Raw genomic sequence first — 23,750 nt, forward strand, 5'->3', positions numbered from 1 at the left:
ATATCAAGAAATGCAACTAAGGTGAACTCTTTATGATGGAGGGAATATTCAATAGTGCGCACTACAGTATGTAGTGCTGTTTCAACCGATTTCCCTTTACAATAAGCGTGTTGTGCTGTAGATATAAGATTGGGATCTATGACATTACGCAAGTGGATATCAATCATTCGTTCTAAGGTTTTAAGAAGGAATGATGATAGGCTGATAGGTCGGAGGTCTTTCGGATTGACATGAGAGAATTTGCCTGCTTTGGGTATGAATACAACTTTAACTTCTCTCCATAGGGCAGGGATGTGTTTCAATTTTACACATCCATTCAGAATTATCTCTAAGATGGGAATTAGAATATCTGATGCCATTTGAAGTTCGGCTGGTATTATACCATCCGGTCCAGCGGATTTGTATGGTTTGAAGGCGTTGATGGCCCACTTTAGCTTCTCTCTTGTAATCAGACCAAGATTGTTTTTTGAATTTGTGTCTGGCCCTGATGGGTCGACTCTGTTTATAATGTTTGAGCTACTTGGAAAATGAGTATCTAGTAGCAAATTGAGTGATTCTTCACAGGAGTTGGTCCAGGCCCCGTTATTTGTTTTCAAGGCACTGGGCATTAAAGGGTTTGTTGAGAGAATTTTTCTTAATCTAGAGGCTTCTGAAGAGTCTTCTATTTTTTCACAGAAATTTCTCCAAGAAGATGTTTTACATTTTCTTAGCTGTTTTTTGTAGACTTTCAGGGATTCTTTGTATAGGTCCCAGTCTGAAACATCTCTAGTGGATTTGGCGAGATTGAAGAGTTTTCTACAAGCTTTTCTGTGCGGTTCTAGCCCTGAGTTCCACCAGTGTGGCTTCTGCTTTCCTCTTACTTGTATGAGTGGGCAGGAGTTATTCATTGATAGGTTAAGGGCAGAAGTGAGATCATTGACTTTGTTGTCGAGATCGATTGTATTTGAGGGATAACTTAGAAGTTCAGGTTTAAGTAAGCTTGTCAGAGTTTCCCTGTATTTTTGCCAGTTAGTTTTGCGATAGTTTCGGAATGCTAACTGTTTAGTAGTCACATCGTTAAGACTAAATTGGATGTATCTATGATCAGAGAACGAGTGTTCTTCAGATACTTTCCAATTTAAGATCCTTTGATGAATCGAATCGGAGACAAGAGTAATGTCTAGTACTTCTTGTCGGTTTCTGGTAACGAATGTTGGTTCATTGCCAGTATTACTTACTATCAGGTTAGTACTCAAAATAAAATCAAAAAGTGACTCACCTCTATCATTTATGTCGGTACTTCCCCAGACCGTGTGATGGGCGTTTGCATCGCAACCAATTATGAGGCAGATCTTTTGCCTTTCAGCATCGGCTACAAGTCTCCGTAGTTTTTCGCCAGGGAGAGGGCCGAGTTGGTCATGGCCGAGATATGCCGACGCAATCCAGAGTGTTCCTTGGTCAGTTTGCAGTCTGACCGCGGTTACATCTCGATCGCTGTAATTAGGGAGTAAATATACATTAGTATTACTTCTTGCTAATATGCATGATCTGGGGTCACCTTTGTCCGATGCATATAGCAAGTTGTACCCAGGAGTCCTGAGTCCCTGAACCATGGACTTGCAGATCCATGGTTCCTGGACCAGCACCACGTCTTCCCCATTCTTGTGGATTCGGAGAAGAAGGGAGGCCGAAGCCTGCTTGGAGTGGTGAAGGTTAATCTGAACTAACTGGAGCATGAATGCTACTGTTAGTCAGATCAGCCCCCACCACCGTAAGGTCGAGGTCTTCGGATTCTGACTCAGAAGATGAACGTAGGAGTTCATCTTCACTGAGTAGAATCTTGTTGAGATATTCCTCTGTTTCCATCTCAACATCGGAGTTATCTGGTATTGGAGCCATTATGGCTGGCGTTTTAGAGCCCGAGGGGACCTCCTCAGTTGGGGAGATTACCGGCGTATCAACCTCCATTGATGGAGATGGAGGATTGATATTTAAGGCAATGTCTTCTTCTAAGGAGGGAACCTCAGGTGCCGGAAGTGATGGAGGTGCAGCTTTTGCACTCTCCTCATCTTTTTTATAGATCTTTAAGGTTGTAGAAGTCCATCCAAACCTTATCTGACTTTGGTTCGCGGCTAGGGGAGTCAACGACTCCTTATTGATGACAATTATTGCCGATCTATAAGGGCCCGTTGGCTCCTCCAGCTTTGCGACTTTCCAGTCGTGAGTGGGTAGGGATGGATTTCCAAACTGGATCATTTTGAGCACAGTATCTTTGCAGGCTAGCTCAGCTGGGATACTGATGCGAGCTCTAGGTCTGCAAGGAATGTCTTCCTTTGCCACAACCTCTAGCTTGGCATCAGGCCATAGCCCCTCTAGTCTGCTGATAGCAAGCTTATATAGATCGCATGATCTCTTGTCACCGAATGCGACGAGCTTGACGCGGCCTTGGTGCCATCCCGCGTCCTCAACAACTGCAGGCTCACCCGGGTTCTCCATCATGAGAGTCCAGTAGGAGATCTGCAGTTTGTTTGAGACCATCGTCCAACGGTCAAAAGAGATCATGCCATCGACATTACTTCTATCGATAACTGCAAGGATAGACTTGTCCTTAAGAACGTCACTAAAGGACAGGTCTTTCCTAGTGTGAGTGCTGGAATTATGCACTTTTTGTCTTTTAGATTCCGAGACGGAATCCTCAACAGACCTTTGTCGCTTTGACGTTAAGTCGCTGCTGGTCAATCTTTTGCTGAGAATAGCTTTTGCCCATTCTAACTTGCTGGATTGCTCTGGGGACCGTTCGGCTATTGGTATCAACCTTAGTGCTCTATAGATCCCCTTTGCGTTCCTTATGTCATTACGGGACGCTCTTTTGCTTTCCTCTCCAGCGGAGGTGGAACTATGAGAGACAGCTACACTGCCGCTGGGGATTTGAGCACTTTTAGGGTCAGGAAGAGGTCTGCCTTGACTAGAGGTGAGACTGTAAGAGACAGACGTTTTACTGGTCAAGACATCCCCTTCCGGACCCACAGAGTTAACTATTCCTGAGTTTGGAGTAGCAATTCTGTTACTGTGTTCCTCGGCGGAAGCATGACTGTAAGAGACAGCCTTACTTCCGTCAGGGAGTGGAGTAACCAACGTGTTCTGAAGGGGTTTGCTTTGACTGAGGGTGGATTCGTAAGAGACGGTCCGTTTTTCAGTCATAGCATCCCCTTCAGGGCCCGTAGAATTATCTACATTAGTGCTTGGGGTGTCAGTAGTACTGTAAGAGACAGCCGTACTTCCACTAGTGGGAGCTACCAAGGTAGCAGGGTTTGTATTGGTGGTTGTTCGCCGGCTTCCAGTTTTGCACTTTGCAGTCTTTCTGGAGGCTGAGGTCGACTCACCTTTACTTTTCTTTTTGTCAGCGTTTTTCTTTATTTCCGCCGAGCTAACTTTTGTCACTGGCGACTTAGCCTCTTTCGAGGCCAAGCCCTCGCCGGCAGTCGCGACACCTGCCGACACTTGAACGTATATCCCCGTTCGATTTTTTATATCTTCGTTAGCTTTTTCCATGTTTTTGTTTTTCAAGTTTTCTAACATTGAGGTTATTTTTGAGTTATGTTTGTGGTGAGATCCTGCAACTGGATTGCTGGAGGATCCCACGATAAGCACCCCCACCACGACAAGGTCAACTCATAGGGGGTGTACGGTGGTGTATGAGTAACATATTTTTAACCAACTTCCAAAAATGTCTGTTTTTTAATGTTTGTTATCTCATAACTTTGGACTGGCTGAACCAAATTTTATAATTCTATTCGAAAGCTGGTGCCTGCAGTTTGGTTCCATTTCAATTTCGTTTAGTTCTGACCATAGAATCCATGAGAAAACTATAAATCCAAGTTTCGATCCATGGAAGTTGGTTTTGCTTAGAAATAAGCAGGTCTGAGGAAATCCACACAACATGGCAAATTAAAAAATGACAATAAAATAATTTACATCAATAAAATTCACTTATTTATTAAGTTTTGTTCTTCATTTAATAATATAATTTTTTTTGTTCAATCCCTTTTGATCGAATAGTGCGCTGCACTTTGTACGGAGGTTTTGTTTATTTTTATTTTTTTTTTTGTAAGCTAAGAATTAAAACTTTTTTAAAATTAATACAAAATATATATTACAACAACATTATATATAACTTGAGAGTCAGCAAAAAAATTTAAATCTCAACATCAACCTGTTAAATTTTTGTTCTAAATTCCCTACAACTCGGAATTTAGATTTTGTTTCAACTAACTCGTTTAAAAAAAATTCAAACTGAATAAAAATGCGAATCAAATTTTGCCTTGCACGATGGCTGAGTAAATGGAGAAAACCAAGCCAACGAAAAACGTCCAAACACCGACTGGATACTTTTCAATCGAGACTTTTTCGCCCATCGGGCTTCTTCTTTTTTAAGTTGTTCAATTCCCTAGAAAAAAAAAATGGACAAAAGTTAATAGATTTCAATTAAATTGTGTGAAAGGTAAACTTACAGTTTGATCATTAAAGATTGCCGACAACTGTGTTACCAGCATTATGACAGTAAACACTGCAAAAAGCAGTGCTTCGAACGTAAGGAACAGCAAAAGAAACACTGTAGCTGGAGGGGAATACGGCGAACATAGGCGCCATTCACTTTTGACACACTCGGCAAACTGATTAACAACCAAGATCATGGAATGAACTGAAATTAAAGCGATGTAAAGCTGAAAGAGAAAGATTTATTTTTCATTTATTTATTTATCAATCCGTTAATAGTCTAACGTTAGAACTTAAACTATTTACATATAATTTGAAGAATGAAATTTTACCTATAAAATAAATATAACTATGATATGCTAAAAAAGTTTTCTTTAATAATTTTTCACTTTTGACATTGTCATTTATAGATGAGATTAAAAAGTAATATTTATTGAAGACTGAAATCAATTGATTTAAATGAAATCAATTGAATTAACTATGGAATTTTCAAATGAAATAGCTTTTAAAAATGATTTATCTTTTTGTAAAGCCAAAAACTTCTGCTATATTTTATGTTTTAGATCAAGTTATTTCACGAACTAGTTTTGGAAAAATTAATTTTCAAACTCAAAATAAAAAAAAAAAAACATAATTTTTGATTTAATAAAGGCTTGGCCACACTGGAGGGTATGCGGTAGCGGTACGGGTAGCGGTAACGATATTTGTATGAAAAAAATTCCACATCTGAACGTTGATATGTCAGTTTGAAATTTTTTTCATACAAGTACCGTTACCTCTACCCATACCGCTACCGCATACCCTCCGGTGTATGTAGGAAATGTAGGAAAAAAATTCCACATCTGAACGTTGATGTGTCAGTTTGGAATTTTTTTCATACAAGTACCCGTACCGCTACCGCATGTACCCTCCGGTGTGGCCAAGCCTTTAAGGTAAATAGGGGTAAATTGAAAATGAGAAAAGCTATTTTCTAAACCGTAAATTGTGGAGGGTTGATTTTTTTTAAATCGATTAACTAATTTCATACAAGAGTAAAATATGCAATGAAAAATGTTTTTTTTAATTTCAAAGCCAAGTTACGAACGGTTTTTTAAAACAATAAAATGAAAAAGACCTTCGACAAAGTAGTATTATGAGTAGGAGACATTTTTTTTTACTTATACCAATGATAAGTTATAATAAAAAGAAGAAAGTAAGGTATTTCATACGGATTTTTTTCTAAGGCTAGGCGCAAACATGCGATTTTAGTCGAGCGATTATTTAGTCGACTAAAAAATAGCCGCGATTTAAAAATTGAAAATTGTCCCATTTTTTTGGCGACGCGATTGTCGCAAATTAAAATGGAACAAATGGACCAGTATAGTTGTGCACACAATTGCGACTAAACCGAAAACGACTAAAAAGTAGCAGTCGCAAAGAGGCCAAATCATGCGCACACATGCGATTTTCAACCATTCGATTTTTTAGACGCAAAAAATGAAACACATTATTTTAAATGATAGCACACAGACTTGGGATTTTAAAATCGCAAAGTTTAAACAAATGGATCCGGTTCTATTTTTCGCGATTTTTTTTTGCTGCACATAAGGATATATTATACAGAATATAATGCACCTGTCCGCACGTGCGACACCCTCAGAAATTTACCCAGTACTATAGAATGAGTATACAATGCTTTGGTGAAATAATGGTACTCGTGGGGCCTAAAATAAGATACAAACATACACATTGCAGAGAATTTATTTCTATTTCTAATCTGGTAAACAAGCTGTCAAACCCTTACCAAATTTTGAGACATTTATTACTGTACCACTTTTACCAGAGCTTACACCGTTTCATGAATTCACCTTATCATAAAATCCGATCGTAGATACCATTTGTATGAAATTTTCCATTACGAACGGATTTCGTGATTGTTTTCTTTGCGGTCATTTGACCATTAGATTTGAACAGTGAGTATCTCATGGCTCTTTTGATCTTGAGATGATGCATTTTTTTTATCGAAAAACGGTCAACTTTTTTTCGACCAAACATAATGTTTTTTCTTGCAATAAAAAATAATCGCTTGATTTTTTAGTCGCAAGTGTGTGCACGGTAATTTTATGTTGCGATTGCGATTTTTTAGTAGCAAAGACTGAAAATCGCATGTGCGCCTTGCCTAAGTCGCTCAATTTCGAACTATGATTTTCTGAAAAACATCTATTTTTTAGTGATTGTTCGGGTGTTTTTTTTTATTTTTAAGAATTTTTCAAAGTATTTAAAAAATCTCAAGCTTACTAGACTAATAGGTATTTAAAATGTGCAAACATGTGCAAAAAGCTGGACTTTTAAAATGGTATTTGAGCAAAAAACGGGAAAAAGTTTTGATTTTTTGACCGTTTTCAAAAGTTTTTTATTAATGTCTTTTTTTTATTTTGAAATTTATACAGTATATAGATAAAAGGCATTACTATGATTTTACAAAAGTTTCATACATTTTCACATTCTAAATTCAGAGATATCGATACAAAAAAAATGACCTTTTATCAGGAAATTTAGTTTTTTATTCAACTTCAACCGATTTGAGCGAGCCAAAGACAAACGATAATATAAATTATTTTACATATTCCACTGGTCAACAAGGTTTTTGTTACAAAAACCAAAATATACTTTTTTATATGTTTTTTGTGTGCTGAGCTCGATTCCGAAGACAGAAATATTCTTCCGTTAGTTTTCGCGATTAATTTTTTATTTCAATTAAATTTGTAACGGTTTCTAAAAGAACTAAATTTTGTCTTTCTAAATCCGTTTAAATCTTTTTACTTTCTCTTTTCTTCGTCGAGAAATCTCAAGCTGAAATTAATGTGTTTGGTGTATCTAAAAGCGCTAAAAAATAACCTCGAAAACAGGTAAAAAGCGACATTTTTGATTTTCTGACGGGAATATCTCAAAAACGTGATGTGATAGAATTTTTCTGACTTCGGAGCTCAGCACACAAAAAACCTATAGAAAAGTATGTTTTGGTTTCTGTAACAATACAAAAAGTTTAATTTTGTTGACCAGTGTTATTAAACCTCAGACCCTAATACATTTTTTGACCACTATTACATTGCAAAATTAGAATAATATTTAAAACATTTAAGTTAAGGATTGATCATTGAAAAACTGATTCATACTCACAGTAAACAAAACAAAATACTTTTGATTGTTCTCTCCAACACAATTGTTCACCCACGGGCAATGGTGGTCCATCTTTCGTATGCAACGCTGACACACAGAACAGTGATGTGCTCGGTCTGGTTTTATACTGCAGCACTTTGGACACTTAAAGAGCATTTGACCTTCTCTATAACCCATTTGGAGGATCATTTCTTTGGTGGCATTTCCACGAGGAACTGCACCCTAAAATAAAAACAAAATTCAAGAGTGTCATCTTGATTTAAGAATTCCTTAAACTTACAGGATCTGACAACATTGTCCGAACATGTGATGCAAAAGCTAGGAATGCAAACGATTGGAATATAATTATATTAATTGTTCTAAATATCACATTCGGGCTAGGCAAAAGGATTACACGCATCACAACGAATTCGGCAAAGAGAATTAACATCCAGGTTAGAATGGCACACACAATGCCACAGATGTCCTAGATAAGATACAAAACGATAGACAGGTGATTTACTTTCTATTTGGAACTTAGGAATCAGAAAAAATCATACTTTAACACACCAAGCCCGGCCGCCCCAACAGCGATTGTGCATGTCCCCACTGGACATCATTGTCGGCAATGGTGCGTATTGATAATCCATCAACTGGTAATCAGTCGATTTGTCAATATAAAAATAATCACTATGAAAAGCGAGTCATATGAAATTTTTTTTTTCTTGGAAGAATTAAAAAAAAAAAATGTGGAATTCTCTTATCAAACACAAACCATTCGACCAAAAATAAAAATATGAAATTGTGCCTGTCTGCGGAGAAAAACAAATCATCAGAGTGAAAGTGACAGCTGACAGTTTAGTTGTCAGAAGAAATGAGGAAAGTTGTTATCGAAAAGTGATGCCAAAATATATAAAAATACAAAAGAGACTAGAGCGAAAAAAAGTTACAAGAACGATAAAAGCGATAAGCGACAAGAGCAATACAATTAAGAAAAGCGACAAAAGATAAAAAAAAAAGTCCAACAAAACCAACAATACCCAACTAACATTTCAGTTTCAATAGTATCCTGTTTCCACTAGAGCCCAAATGATATAAAGCCTGGTACGCTGCTCGCGCTAAATTTTAGCCAAGATAAAATTTCCATACAAGTTATCGATAACACTGTGCTACAAAATAAAAAAAAAAAAAATACACCCGAGAAATGACATAGTGTAGGCTGTTTGTATGGTCGAATAATGCATAAAAAATTTTTTGTTATATTTTTGGAACCCTCCATTTTTTTTTTATTTACAAAAAACCATTTTTACAGACCTTACGATGTAATCTATCAATATGTCAGTCATTTTTCTAACAACTCTCAATATGTTATATGTTTTTGGAAAGAGGATTTCTAGACCTTTTGAATGATGTATAGAAGTCTATTGTTTAAACAAATTAAGTGTAGGTTTTTATCCCACAAATCTTGAAAAAGTGATTTTTTTCCCAATTTTTTCAACTTTACCCACTTTTTTTTGCAAAATAAAACAAACAAAAAACTAAAGTAAGGTTATATTCTGAAAGAATATACATTTAAGCCTGGTACGCTGCTCGCGCTAAATTTTAGCTCCCATACAAATTATCGAAAATTTTTAGCCGAGATAAAATGGATCCCATACAAATTATCGATAACTTGTATGGGAACTTTATCTCGGCTAAAATTTAGCGCGAGCAGCGTACCAGGCTTTAGGCACAAAAATTGGCGTATTTTTTTTATTGAATTTGACCAAAACTGCGGAATCTATGCTATTTTTTCGTAAAGCCTGGTACGCTGCTCGCGCTAAATTTTAGCTCCCATACAAATTATCGAAAAATTTTATCTGAGCTAAAATGGATCCCATACAAATTATCGATAACTTGTATGGGAATTTTATCTCAGCTAAAATTTAGCGCGAGCAGCGTACCAGGCTTAAGCCTGGTACGCTGCTCGCGCTAAATTTTAGCTCCCATACAAATTATCGAAAATTTTTAGCCGAGATAAAATGGATCCCATACAAGTTATCGATAACTTGTATGGGAATTTTATTTCAGCTAAAATTTAGCGCGAGCAGCGTACCAGGCTTTAACGAAAAAATATCATCGAGTATTCTGTCAAAAGCCTGGTACGCTGCTCGCGCTAAATTTTAGCTCCCATACAAATTATCGAAAATTTTTAGCCGAGATAAAATGGATCCCATACAAGTTATCGATAACTTGTATGGAAATTTTATCTTGGCTAAAATTTAGCGCGAGCAGCGTACCATCGGCTTTAAAGTCAAAATAAAAAAATTCAAATTTAATTTAAATTAAGAAAAATCAACAGAAAATAATTTTTAAAGCAAGATGTAAATGAATTAAAAGTGAATAAACCGTCAACACTGCTCTTGGAGTCAAGAGAAATGCACAGGACAACAAAAAGTAAAGCCTGGTACGCTGCTCGCGCTAAATTTTAGCTGAAGCCTGGTACGCTGCTCGCGCTAAATTTTAAGCCTGGTACGCTGCTCGCGCTAAATTTTAGCTCCCATACAAATTATCGAAAATTTTTAGCCGAGCTAAAATGAGTCCCATACAAATTATCGATAACTTGTATGGGAATTTTATCTCGGCTAAAATTTAGCGCGAGCAGCGTACCAGGCTTTAGCCAAGATAAAATTCCCATACAAGTTATCGATAACTTAGTTAACGATAATTTAGTGAAAACGAAAAGCAAAACGAAATTATTTGTCGTTCAAGATTTCGTTAACGAAATTTTGTAATGGAAAATTTCGTTTCGCTTCAGCTGCGTACTAGGCTTAAAGTGGCAGTTGAAGTGTTGGATTAAAAAAAAATTGGATTCATGTGAAAAACTTGTCCCACAAAATTATTTTCCTCTCTGTCAAAATGACATTGAGCCCTCAGAGATTTTTTTTCGGTGGGACGCACCTACTCAGTACAAAAATTGCACACCACAACGTGAACGTTAATACAAAATGTCGGCAGCGTTTTTTGCCATTGACCTACTATATATGGACTGCTAGTCGTTTGACTTTTCCATACAAAAATTGAAAAAAAAATGATTCCACATCTTTCTAGCTCTACTAGCGGTATAACCTTAGACGGCGAAAAGAGGAAACTTTTAGTGAATGACATCTGTCGTTAAAAGGTAGTGCTTTCTCTGTTTTTCTATATTTGTTCCTTTCGCACTTCGTCAAAAATGTTGCACTTATTCTCCGCTCTTTTTTAGGGCGCTAGTATCGCGAAGAAACAAGTGGAACCAACCTGAATATGCTTCTAGCAGTCCATATATATTAAGACAATGTTTTTTGCCATCGGTCGTCGTTGGTGTGGTACCTACTGCTTATTAAAAACAACTCTAATTTTTCATGTTCCGTTCTATCATGTCATGGAACACGCCTTATGTTATCGAAAGTCCTACGTTATCGAAAATTTACCTAATTTGTCACCCATCACTATGACGAAATGTCAAAATTTGATTTGTTTATTTTTACTTTTTCACCTGCACTGTCCGTCGGTCGCTTGTCCTTGTTTTTATTTTTCGGCATTTGCACCTTGTACCCAAAATATTTTTAAATAAAAACAAGATAATTCCGATAAAAAACAAACAAAAGAACAAACAATGGACAAATGGGTAGCACTTAATAGCCAAACTGGCTGGAAGGACAAAATTGCACGGTAACAAAACACACACCTTTTCGTGATGTCATCAATAAACTTCTTCTCCTTTTTCAGTCTCATTCAATATATTTCTCGAGCAATTTGGGATATTTTAGAAAGAAATGATTCCAATCCATCTCTGGCTGATCAATTCAAAACATTAGAATATATTCTCAGTTCTTTTAGGAAGCGTAAGAACTTTAAATCGCCTTTTTCCAAAGTAGTTTGACAAAAAGATTCTTTAATTTAGTTCTACGATTTGGAAAATGTCTCGACATGTTCTATGCCTCTTTGAGAACTTTCCATTATCCCGATGCAGCCATCAGAGTCACCCTAACATTGAGCAAACTCTCATCAGCCTTATATTTGATTGCCGATCATTTAATGTGGCTTTCTCGAACTGGACTCTTTAAAAACATAAATGTCCAAAAATGGAGTCAAACAGCCAACAAATATTGGCTCTTGTCAATCACAATGAACCTTTGTCGAGATGTTTATGAAATTCTTAGGCTCGTTGACTTGCATCGAGCTGCACAAAAGTCAGGAGTTGCCGATACACGACTTTCTGTGTGCGTCAGATCTCCCAGGGATTTGCAAAGACTTGCTTTGCAATCGTATGGAGTTCTTTATGGACACAGAGATGTTGTTGTAGACACAGTGAAGAATGTTTGTGATTTCTTCATTCCTTTTGCAGCTTTGGGATATGCTAACTTGTCGCCAAGGACAATTGGTATTTTGGGAACAATTTCATCGATGGCTGGGATAATTGCTATCGCTGAACCGTCGACACAGTTAGTTCCTTCTTAAGGAACATTATGTTTATTTGATATTTTATTTAATATTTTATTTGCATTTGAACAAATATGTAGCTTTTATTTTATTATTTTTATTTTTTTCCTAAATGTGAAAGTTAACTATGTAAATAAACTTAAGTCATCAGGTGAAGAGGCACAATTACACACTGGACAGATTGGAATTCCTAATTTTTTTCTTATCTTTTAGTTTATAATGGAGTTGGTTTGCTTCGTTCGTTCTTAAATAAATTGGCTAGTACAGTGGATCACATTAAATTGAGTACAAAAGGATGTGAACTTAAGTCGAACGTCTAGCCTTCTATGGAGTAGAATTCACTTTTTTTTTTTGTATATCAATTTTCTCTCTTTGAACCATTATCTTTTTCAGTCTTTAAAAGCTAAATTTGAACGAACACAATGCTATCGGTGGTTTGGACTGAAAGCACAAAATCTTGAGCGGTAATATTACTATGGAACTGATATACAAATTTATTTTCATTTAAGTTTGCATTTCAATAGTTTTCAGCTCATACAAATTTCAATACAAAATTTTAGCTCAGTTAAGTTTTAGAAAGAATTTTGTATGAGAGGTAAAATTTAGCTCCAACTGCTTTAGCTTTAAATCGTTTTTATGACTACTTTTTTTTTTTGGTCTTACATTAATTTTAAATTATATCACCATTCAATTCAAGATAAATGTAGGTACATGCGCACAACAAGGCTAACAAACAAGAAGCAGTGGGATTCAACTGGAGAAAAATTGTCGATTTCTATTACACCGCCCAACACACAAAAATTTTCCAGCCCATTTCTTACTAAAGCCTAGTAGGGTAGAGTTGCTAGTAGCCGGCCCCTTAAGGATTCTGTCTCATAAAATAAAGCACAGAAACGTCGAATATCAACATTTTCGAATAATTCTTGAAATAAAATGTACTTTATTTAATAATTTTTCGGTATGGTAAAAAAAATAGTTAGTAATAATAGTTCCCAAAAATATTTTATTTAAGTTTTTGTATAAAAAAGTCCGATTCTCCTAAATCCGGCCTTTGTTTCCTATTTTCGGCCATCTAGTGTCCCATTTCCGGCCACTGACTTTATAAGGTCAAGCTTAAATAAATTGAATGTTTTTATTTAAATTTTTGTGTTTTAAGAATTTAGAAACAATTTTGATTTTAAAAATTTATTTATTTTTCCCCATTTTTTTAAACTTTTATCAATGAAATTGTTTCCACAAAACACTAATTACGATAGTAGGTTCCGGCAGTAAAATTTAAAAAAAAATATACCCGATTGGATGACTTCACAAAAACTTATTTTTTTCTAAGAAAACTGAATAACAAGAATAATAAGAATATTGTAATTTTAGGAGAGACATTTAACAGAACAGAATAGTAGCAAAAATTTGGAATAAATCCTACGAAATCACTAGTTGTAAGGATTTTTCTGAATGGTGGCCGGTTACTGGAGAGGGCCGGAATTAGGCAACTCTACCCTACGCTGCTGAAACGAAAAGAAATTTTCCATACAAAATTTCATTAACGAAATCTTGAACGAAATTCAATTTGTTTTGTTTTTGCTTTAAAACTTATTTTTTGATGTTTTTTCTTGAACTTTTTGATTTATATTCCTATTATTTTTACTTTGCTATAATACCTGATAGTATTTTTTCGTTAACATGCCCGCTTTTGACTTTGGAGACTTGAAATTTTTTCGTTTCGCATCAGCAGCGTACTAGGCTTTAGGATAAAGTTTGCAAAAAATTCATTAAATTGTTTTAAAAAAAAATATTTTTCACAAAAAGTTTTTTTTTATCTTATATATAAAAGAGAGTTCGTTAAGTGTGTGTGGCCGATAAACTCGCGTTTGGCTGGTCCGATTTTGGTAATTTTTGTTTTGTTTGAAAGGTATTAATATGAAGATGGTTTGTATACAAAAAAAAATAATACCTTTTCTCCAGGGCTGCCAGAAATCATGATTTAGCATAATTTTCATGTTTTTTGAACTAAAATCATGTTTTAATGTTTTCGTGCCCAAAATCATGTTTTTTTTTTAATCCAAGAGAAAATGATCGAAAATGATCATAAAAAGTTTCCCTCGGAATTTATTGGTATCGGCAATCAATTTTCCAGGGGTAAATTACAAAAGCAAATAATTATTTTTTCCTTCAAAGGGCAATTTTTCCCGAAAAAAACTATAAACGTTTTGAAGCCAAGAGCTTAGAATTCTCCATCATAACGGCAAAAATTTCAAAAAAAAAAATTCAAAAAATTGAAATTTTTGAATGCAATATTTGAAAAGAATTAAAAACCAATAAAACTGCATTTAAAATTGTGTGATAGGTGAAAGCAAAAACTACGAAAACAGCTAATAATTTCAAAAACCGAAATAAAATATAAAAAAAATTTTTAACGGGAAATTTTGAATGTGATCTTTTAAAGTAACTGTTTTCCAACCAGAATTATCAAACATTAAAAAAAAATATGATTTAACTCGAGAGAAAAAAAATTTTATGTATGAGTTAAAAATTTTCCATACAAATTTGTATGGGGAAAGTATGACCCTAGAGGCACGGGTTAATGACCTCCAAAAATTTTTTTTTGCTAAATTCCCCTTATTTAGGCCCTAAGCTTTTGATCTAGGGGGTGTCTCCCCCGAAAACATCACTTTGGGAAATAACGGACACCCTAGTGGTCAGGCTAATAAGCCTGAGTTGTTCATTTTCTTTCAAATTTTGTTTTTTTTTTTATAAATCATGTTTTTTGAACTGAAATCATGTTTTGTATCATGTTTTTTTAAATTTCGAAATGGCAGCACTGGTACTATATGTATATCAAGTTTTGCATTCGTACAAAAAAAAGTTGAGATAACATTTTTCCCCCTGACATTACGATGATAGAGAATGCCAAAAAAGTGGTTCCCGGAAGTCCGTCTGTCTGTCTGTCTGTAAACGAAGCTACAGCCTAAACGGATGAACCGATTTATGTCAAACTTGGTATGTAGCGTTATTTGGCGACTCTCCAGAGGGGTTTTGGGAATTAATTTTTTTGGACCAAAAAAACGGTTCTTGTCATATACCGATTTTAGTAAAATTGAAATATCTCGAAAACGGCTGTCAAAAAAATTCAAATAAAAGTTTTACAAAAAGGTCTATCTTTCAGTAAAAAAAAATTTATTTTGAAAATCATTATTAACGGTACCTGCCATAGAACCGTTTTTTTTTTAATCCAATTTACTCCGAATTCCGAAACTACTTATTCGATTTAGACGAAACTTTTTCTAAAAAATCATTTTTTATATAATTTTAATATAGGTAAGCCAAAAATAAAATTTTCAAAAAAAAAATTATTTTTGGATTTAAAAAAAAAATTAAAAATTTTTTTTTTGAATAATCAAATTTTGGTAAACGGGACATTGGATTTTTTTGAAATTTTGGTTTTAGATGTTGATGAATGATTTCTACAAAATGGCATACCAATTTTTTTTAAAAGATTAGTTTTTTTTAAAAAACCGCTATTTTGAAAAATTTTTTTCTAAAAATACACCTTAATATATCAAATAAAATTGCATACTTATTTTGGAGGGTAATTTGATTTCAGATTTTGTTTTTTCTTTTAAAAAACGAATTTTATGTTTTTTTTAAATTTTTTTTTATATACCTAATGTAGGTACCTAGGTACATTTCAAGTTCGTGCGACCCAGTCGTGCATTTTATTTCGCTTGGGCCTAATGATATGGCAAGGCTTTTTGATACACACCACTTTTTGTTTTTCCATCTTTTATATATGTAAATAGAGCAGATGGTTTTCTTACCCGCAAACAGTCAACATAAGGTTGACCATGAGAAAAAACAGGATTCTCTAAATTAATACCACATATTTTTAAAGATAGACCTTGTGCCTTATTTATGGTTATAGTAAATGCCAATGTTACAGAAAATTGAAGACGCTTGAATTCAAATGGGAAATCTGACAGAATCATTAGACCTTGACGAATCAACACATCTTCGCCTTTGAGTTTTTCACAAAAAAGGTAGCTTCAATTAGATTTGCCGTTAACTTCTTCAAGACAAGTCTTGTACATTGCAAAGTTTAGGTGGCTGTATGTTCCGAAGCATAATAATGGGCGCTACTTCTTTCCGCGCTAAATGATGTTGGGGCAGTACTGGTATACCCAATAAATTCAAAAACTCCGTTTGCTAATTTGATACATTACATTCATTTTTGTGATAGGGTCAAACGATTTGTAGGCAAAAAATTGTGCATTGATTTCAGAAACATTTTTATTTGTACCAGCCATTATTGCACGTTCACTCAGCCAAGCATGATTTTTGTAATTTGTTTTAATACTTGGAAATACACTCATAAATTGTTTTGAAGTGTAATTCGGCCTTCAGAATCAAGTGCCATTATTCCATTAACAATGTCCAATAACTGCTTAAATTACAATAAATTTGTTAATGTTCATTACAATAAACCAGTTTTTTTCGGTTTTAATTTATTTTCCAACAGGTTCTATTTTTTTTTTTTAAATGTGCACTCAGCGAAGCGGGTGGGGGTTAGCTAGTTTTTTATAAAATTCGAAAATGTATTTTTTTGAAAATATTACTTTTTTTTACATTTTTACAGAAAGGATTTATTTTGCATATAAAATCGATAATTTAATGCATTTTTATAATATGAAAAATTACAGCCAGAAAGATGTTGTCTGATTGCAGTTTTATTCAATAGGTACATCATTTCATAACTTTTTATCATAAACTTCTTTGTGTTTGATGTTTAATCATCTTGATTAAACATCATTATAATATTAATTCAAAAATGCATTAAATTATATATCGCATGTATTGTCCTCAAACCGATTGACGTGGATTACGAAAAATATTATGAAACTTTAATGTCGTTTTCTATTGACGAATCTCAGAATGAGATTTGTGAATTTGACAGCTGAAAGGGGGGGTGAAGAGGGGAAATAGTGGACAAATCTCAGATTTCATGATCTATTTGCGTCCTGAGATTCAAAAAAATGACAAAAAAATGAATCTGAGATTCAAGAATCTGATTCTGGATTTTTATCAAGATTCACGCATACAAACACACGCACTTTCACACACACTCCTCTGTTTGACATTTGTCTGAACATTTGTTGTTGTTTTATTTTTTTTATACGCACAGATTTCGCACACAATTACAAAACTAGATTTCATATTCTATTTGCAGTGGAAAATCTGAGAATTTTACACAAAAATCTCAAAAGTCAATAGAAAACGACATAAGTCCATTAGTATTCATTCTGAGGTTTAAGCATTTTTTCCGCATTATTTGACTATACTAACAATTTAATTCGTATGCGTTGAAAAAACGCCTTATACCTACAAAGTTAAATTTCGAGTGCCCAATATGGTACCTATTGGGTGGATTTGAAAATATTTATTTTATATCCCAGCTTATATGTTGAAATTTGTATGGGTAATTATTTCCTTTGCCATAGTCGAAATAGCTGCTAAAGTGAAACTATATTTTCCATAGAAAAATAGCAAAACGAAATCTTGAACGAACAATTTCGTTATGCTTTTCGTTTTTCAGTACGCAGCGCAGCTGTAGACACAAATTCTAGCAGCCCTATTCTGCTGTTCACGTGAATCAGATCCGATTCACTTGAACTCTACCTTGCCATTCTGCTATCCATCGGGTAAACTGCATATCATCCCTCTATTTGACGTCCACGTGAACGTTAACATAAACAAAAAATGGGGACGAAGTAAATTGAAAGGAAAAAAATTTATTTGTGTTTATTTGCATAGAAAAAATAAAAACGACCGATTACATGTTAAGAAATAGTTAAAATTTTATGAAAAGGGGCATTGCTTAATTTTAACGATGGTGAATTCATTTTTACAACCAAAAGTGGAAGATAAGCAACATTTTTTATGCGGATTGCAAATGTATTGAGCAAGTTCATTCACGTGAATAGTGGAACACTGAACAACATTACCGATGTTACCGACTTGAGTTTGGATATCCCCCCGATGAAAAGCAGAAAGGCATATTGGTGAAAATTAGAAATTATTCCCCCCGATGGATAGCAGAATAGGGCTGAATATGATAGTCACATGTGACAATCATCTTACGCAGACGAATTTTGCTTTTTGTGACTGTCAACGATCATAAATCACCTTAACCGATTCCAACCCTGAATATTTATTTCAGAAAAAAAAAAAGTGACGTAATGACAGATCTTATCATTTAGTACTTTTTAGTACACGTTTTGACGGTTCGATAAAATGAAAATTCTCTTTGGCCCAGTTGTACAAATATTTAATCCGTGGTTCAACAACTTTTATCTTATGAAATCGGTGTTAAGGTTCCAGTTTAGCACTAGTGCAAGGTTCACATATGTAAAAATAGCCACATCCATGTTTGAACCGAAGTTGATCCGCAGCTAATCCGCCGAAATCGGTGGGTTAAATTCCTGATCCGAGGCTGAACCACGTTTGTACAACTGGCCCTTTGAAAACTGAAATGATAAATTTTTATGACTTCACTAGGTTAGTTGGGACGGACATATTGAAGTTTAAAGCGGGGTTACGCAGTTCGAGATACATTTTTAGCAAATTATCGAAAAATTTTAGCTGAAGCCTGGTACGCTGCTCGCGCTAAATTTTAGCTCCCATACAAATTATCGAAAAATTTAGCTGAGCTAAAATGGATCCCATACAAATTATCGATAACTTCCCAAGTAACAATTTAGCTTTCATAAGGGTCAATGCAAGCTATTTTTTTACTTGTTTAAAAAGAAGGACAGGTCTTATGCAAATCATTTTGGCGCACATTACCGAATTTCCCCAAGACCTTCTTCCACAGGCAATCCACAAGCTAATAGCTTGTGACGAACAGCGTAAAACGACCTTATGCAGGCCTTTTTATAAAACAATGAAACATTTTAGGGAAACTATAGCTTCGCTAAGGAAACTATCATTTGCATTGGATGTTATAATAAGGCCTTATGGAGGTTGTTATAAGATGTTGAATTTATGAATAAAAAAAAGAGATTTTATTGATTTTTTTTTTCTTTTAATTTTTTTCTATTTTGTTTTTTCTTCTTTTTTGGCCATGTCAATGCTTTTCCTGTCGTTCTGAAATGGGAAGAATTTTATTTTAATTGAAAAAGAACAAATTTTTTTTTATTTCACAAATGGCCCCGCCAGGAATCGATCTCACGTACCTCTGCATACTAAGCCAGCAACTTACCAGTAGACCATACTCAAATATTAAAGATGAGTGGCAAAAAGGGAGCTAATTGAAACCTCACATAAAAATGCAATATTTTTTTCTAAAGTGTTACAAATATTGCATATCTGCAGGATAAAAGCTTTGCATACTTATTGGTGAAAAACATTGCATACTTGAGAGATGAAAACATTGCATAATTACAAGAACCTCTTGGAACAGGTCTTATGAAAGCCTTCTGTCACTTGAAAATAGAAGGCTTCTTTAAAACGGTTCAAACAGGTCTTATGAAGGTCTTCTTTAACTTATATTTACAAGGCTTCTTCTAAACACTTCCAGATAGCCTTAAGGAGACCTCCTTTGTTTCCAAAATGGATGATTTGCGTATGTAAGCCTTAAACTAAACTTATACAAACTATAGCTTGCCGAATCGAAGAAAATGGACCTTATGCAAATAAAATTGTTACTTGGGTTGTATGGGAATTTTATCTCGGCTAAAATTTAGCGCGAGCAGCGTACCAGGCTTGAGCTAAAATGGATTGGGCTTTTAAGCAATTTGCCTTTGTCTTTTTCCTTTCTATCATAACTGTTTATTAAAGAAGTACGAGAAAAAACCAACCAATCAAATCAATTCTGAGGAAAAAAAACGCATACTGAGGAAAACATATGCCACTCTTTTCCTCAGAATTGAAATGTCAAAAGTTTTTTTTCTGTTTTTTTTTTTTCTTCGACAATGACGTTTGGCTTCAAATCCCAATTTCATACAAATTATCCATAACTTCTATGGGAATTTTATCTCGGCTAAGGCCTTGAGTGAATTGCGTTAAATAGTTAACACCTTGTGAAATTTTTGACACTGAGGTGAAAAAAAATTTCAGCTGTTAAAAATTTATTGGGCTCTGGGGCATCGTTAAATTTTTTTTGCAGATGGTTTTGTTTTTTTTTTTTTTTTATTAAAAAGGAGTTTTATGGTAGAAAAGAGGCAGAGAAAAATATTCAACAATAAAGCCTGGTACGCTGTTCGCGCTAAATTTTAGCCAAGATAAAATTCCCATACAAGTTAAATTTTTCGATAATTTGTATGGGAGCTAAAATTTAGCGCGAGCAGCGTACCAGGCTTAAGCCATAACAGCTGATTTTTTGTTCACCTCAATAGTGTCAAAAATTTTACACGGTGTTAAATATTTAACGCAATTCACACACGGCCTAAAATTTAGCTCGATCTGCGTAATCGTTCTCCGTAACCCTAGTGTTTTTAAGATGTGATGTCGACCTAAGAAAAAACCACATTTTTTTCACCCTCTGTAACATTCCTGTTTTTTCTCACGCTGTCATCCTTCACAAGAAACGTCAAACGACGTGTTGACGCGTGTCATCAAAATTTTGGTCTCACCACAAAACTCAAAAAGTGCTAATTCGCGATATCTTTATTCGTGATTTTGCATTTTTCAAAAGTTTTTAAATAAAAATATAAAATAAAACAACTAATTAATAAAAAAATAACAACAATAAAATTGATAAGTAAAACAAATTCCTTCCACCAACCAAAAATTCTTCCCAAAATGGCTGTAAGTACTTATCAAAAGAAAAAAAAAAACACCTTTCACTTTTCTCTCAAAATCCTTTTCATTTATTTTCTTTTTTTTTTCCTTTCACATACAAAATAATAGCCACAAAAAGGAAAACAAGGCACAAAAGGTGCTAAACAAATTGTCGAAGAAAATACAGCAACATTAAGTTTTTACAGAAATATGGCTTTGGGAAGTACGGCTGCTTCTTTGCTTCTAAATGTTATCTTTTTTGATTTTGGCAAATTGGCTGTGGTAAGTAGAAAGTAGAACCTTGAAATTCCAATAATATAACAACACACTTGTGTGTTGTCACTTTTTTAGATTATGTCTGTGATAACAATTGCAACCCTTGTGGCTGCTTATCAATTCATGGCATTCATGTCTAGAGCCAAACTCTCCGACACCGGAGCAATTCTTGATTCTGGCAATGATCTTAATATGGAAGGTGGTATTGCTGAGTAGGTTACACCTTTTTTTATGAAATGACAACAATATTTTAATGTCCTTTTTCCCATATTCCTCACAGGAACGCAAAAGATTTGATAATTCTTAGTTCGGGAACACTTTTATTGACCCTTCTTTCAAACTATTTCTGGTTCTTGCTTTTGCTTGTACCCATTCGAGCTGTTTGGATGCTCTGGGGAACAATCATTCAACCATGGTTGGCACAACGCAACGAGGCCGAACCCGAACCCGATGAGAAGAAACAACGAAAGATGGAAAGGAAAATGCGACGCATGAGATGAAAATAACTTCTTCCAGTCCAACGCGCTTCAATGCGATCCTCCACTAAGTCATAGAATTAAAGATCAAAACAAAAAAATTGTAAATTAAAAAAAAGATAGAAAACCCAAATTAGACTTAGTTAAAAAACTTGTTTCCAGGAACCAATGGAAGCCACTTGAAAAGCGAAGGTTTCATAGCTTTGTATAGTTTTAGAGAGCTGTTGGAAATGGAACCTTCTTCGCTTCAAGTCATCATCCCAGATTATAACTTATTTATTGTTTTCTCTTTCCTTTGTCCAAGTTATAAGCCATTGAGTATCTATTTTTTGGAGATTTAGGATAAAGTAAAATAAATAAAAAAACAAACTTCCTTTAAACGCTTTTTAGAAAAAAAAAAATTCAAACTTTATTCTTCTTTACAAGTTTTAATCTTTTTTTTAATCATGGTCAATCGAAATTAAACATTCTTTTGCCATTGAAACGATAGCCGTAAGCTGTTTCCAAGAACAAATGGAAGCCTCTTGAGAAGCGAAGGTTTTAAAGAGCCGTTGGAAGTGAAACCTTCGCCTCAAGTCATTATCCCAGATAATATTTAGCTATTGTTTTGTTTTCTGTTTGAATTTAATTTTTTATTCCACTTGTGTCCAAGTTATAAACCATTAAGTATCTATTTTTTGAGGATTTAGGATAAAGTAAAAAAATTTAAAAAAAAACTTCCTTTAAACGCTTTTTTGAAAAACCAAACTTTATTCTTTTTCAAAGATTTTTCACTTCTTTTTTTCCTAATCTCTTGATCGTTATCAATCAAAATTAAACCTTCTTTTGCCATCGAAACGATAGCCATAAGCTGCTGCATTTTTCGTATCTACCAAAGCTGGATTGCGATGTTTGAAGAAACTACCATGGCCATGAGCTGGCCTCGATGAGCCATTCGGTACTCCGTCCATTTCACGTGGATAGAAAGCTTCGAACATGCCTTCGGGTGGGAGGACGGCTGCGATTTTCATGTCATTTGGATCGTAGCTGTGAGTTGACGATGGAAGGAGGAGAAGAATGAGAAGGGAAGAAGTCAATGCCAGTGGTAGCCAAAAGCTACCATTCCATTTGACCATGTCTTTTTGTTTTTTCTTCTTTTATTGTTTTTTTTTTTGCAAAAAAAGAAGGCAGAGGAAATAACAAAACAAATAAAATAAAAACTAACTTTCTCCGGAGTTAAATATAGAAAAAAGTGGCAACAGAGTGGTGTAGTATACCACTACTCTGGGGTAAAGTGCACGGTTAACTGGCTTTGGATGGCGACAATTGAGAGTTTTGTAGTTTTGCACGATATGCCATTGGTTATTGGTGCGATGTGAGTGAGGGCTGAGTGGAATTGTAGATCGGTGGAAATGAGAGACATTCGATAGCCGACGGGAAGGTAAATATTTGAGGTTTAGTTCACAATTTTACTGCGGTAGTAGTCTGGCATGGATACACTCTGAATCATTTAATTGTGATGTAATATTTTAACAGATTTTCGTTGGAAAAAAAAACTTATTTTAAAATGAAAAATCTTTTAAAATTGGACGTAGTTTCTGATGGCTTAACTGTTTACTTTTATTGAGGAATCGAGAAATCAGCTGAGTCGATCTTCATTCAATGAGCTATCACCCATATATTCTGCATTACATCCTTTTCGGATTCTCGTGTCTAGAATGAAATATGGTATTCTGTATTTCACACGTTTACATTTTCTGTCTAAAATCAATTAATTTTATTTCCGTTTCGTCAAATTTTGCAATACTTATGTTTGTAAAGTTGTTAATTTAGAAGAAAAATCATAAATAAAAACATAAAACTGAAAAACGTCAATATTTTGATAAAAGTATTTTTGGAGTACAATGGGCAATGTGTTGTATACGTGTGTGTTGTATACGTTTTTCAAATTTGCAATATGCATTTACATTATTAACACACTGAGTAAATATGTAGAAATTTTACTTCACAGAATAAATACAAAATGATTCATAAAAAAAAACAGTTCGAAAGAATTTCACATTTTCCGAATAGTTTAGTAAGAAATTAAGCGTTTTTTTAATGCATGTTCAAAACAGGACAGGTCGCGTGTATGAAGTACATATATATCGTCGCTGTTTAAGCAAACCGGCA

General features: G+C 34.5%; 4 protein-coding genes across 4 annotated transcripts; 2 read left to right on the top strand and 2 right to left on the bottom strand.

The window, feature by feature from the left end:
* Positions 1 to 3,949: 3,949 nt before the first annotated feature.
* Positions 3,950 to 8,435, bottom strand: LOC129921311 (palmitoyltransferase ZDHHC3). The gene is made up of 5 exons (XM_056003099.1): positions 8,175 to 8,435; positions 7,916 to 8,101; positions 7,636 to 7,857; positions 4,491 to 4,703; positions 3,950 to 4,426 (listed from the first exon to the last, which is right to left on the bottom strand). The coding sequence occupies exons 1-5, from the start codon at positions 8,262 to 8,264 to the stop codon at positions 4,268 to 4,270; spliced, it is 870 nt and encodes a 289-aa protein (XP_055859074.1). The 5' UTR covers positions 8,265 to 8,435; the 3' UTR covers positions 3,950 to 4,267.
* Positions 8,436 to 11,105: 2,670 nt separating this feature from the next.
* Positions 11,106 to 12,113, top strand: LOC129905152 (peroxisomal membrane protein 11B). The gene is made up of 3 exons (XM_055980554.1): positions 11,106 to 11,304; positions 11,362 to 11,477; positions 11,537 to 12,113. The coding sequence occupies exons 1-3, from the start codon at positions 11,249 to 11,251 to the stop codon at positions 12,091 to 12,093; spliced, it is 729 nt and encodes a 242-aa protein (XP_055836529.1). The 5' UTR covers positions 11,106 to 11,248; the 3' UTR covers positions 12,094 to 12,113.
* Positions 12,114 to 20,826: 8,713 nt separating this feature from the next.
* On the top strand, positions 20,827 to 21,979 carry LOC129921342 (transmembrane protein 208). Its single transcript, XM_056003141.1, has 4 exons — positions 20,827 to 20,874; positions 20,977 to 21,129; positions 21,199 to 21,335; positions 21,404 to 21,979. Exons 1-4 carry the CDS (start codon positions 20,869 to 20,871, stop codon positions 21,621 to 21,623), a joined length of 516 nt encoding a protein of 171 aa, XP_055859116.1. The 5' UTR covers positions 20,827 to 20,868; the 3' UTR covers positions 21,624 to 21,979.
* Positions 21,980 to 22,338: 359 nt separating this feature from the next.
* On the bottom strand, positions 22,339 to 23,077 carry LOC129921343 (uncharacterized). The gene has a single exon (XM_056003142.1). The coding sequence runs from the start codon at positions 22,712 to 22,714 to the stop codon at positions 22,403 to 22,405; it is 312 nt and encodes a 103-aa protein (XP_055859117.1). The 5' UTR covers positions 22,715 to 23,077; the 3' UTR covers positions 22,339 to 22,402.
* Between the last annotated feature and the right edge of the window lie 673 nt (positions 23,078 to 23,750).

This window comes from Episyrphus balteatus, chromosome 1 (assembly GCF_945859705.1).
Source record: "Episyrphus balteatus chromosome 1, idEpiBalt1.1, whole genome shotgun sequence".
NCBI classification, from domain to species: domain Eukaryota; kingdom Metazoa; phylum Arthropoda; class Insecta; order Diptera; family Syrphidae; genus Episyrphus; species Episyrphus balteatus.

Bases quoted from the DNA above. Each gene is read 5' to 3' on its own strand.
- LOC129921311 (XM_056003099.1), bottom strand. From the start codon at position 8,264: ATGGATTATCAATACGCACCATTGCCGACAATGATGTCCAGTGGGGAC. The intron at 8,102-8,174 runs GTATGATTTTTT...TATCTTATCTAG, and splicing joins GCCGGGCTTGGTGTGTTAAA to GACATCTGTGGCATTGTGTG. The intron at 4,704-7,635 runs GTGAGTATGAAT...TTTCTCTTTCAG, and splicing joins AGTATTTTGTTTTGTTTACT to CTTTACATCGCTTTAATTTC.
- LOC129905152 (XM_055980554.1), top strand. From the start codon at position 11,249: ATGGACAAATGGGTAGCACTTAATAGCCAAACTGGCTGGAAGGACAAA. The intron at 11,305-11,361 runs GTAACAAAACAC...CTCCTTTTTCAG, and splicing joins TGGAAGGACAAAATTGCACG to TCTCATTCAATATATTTCTC. The intron at 11,478-11,536 runs GTAAGAACTTTA...TCTTTAATTTAG, and splicing joins TCTCAGTTCTTTTAGGAAGC to TTCTACGATTTGGAAAATGT.
- LOC129921342 (XM_056003141.1), top strand. The intron at 21,130-21,198 runs GTAAGTAGAAAG...TCACTTTTTTAG, and splicing joins ATTTTGGCAAATTGGCTGTG to ATTATGTCTGTGATAACAAT. The intron at 21,336-21,403 runs GTAGGTTACACC...TATTCCTCACAG, and splicing joins ATGGAAGGTGGTATTGCTGA to GAACGCAAAAGATTTGATAA.
- LOC129921343 (XM_056003142.1), bottom strand. From the start codon at position 22,714: ATGGTCAAATGGAATGGTAGCTTTTGGCTACCACTGGCATTGACTTCT.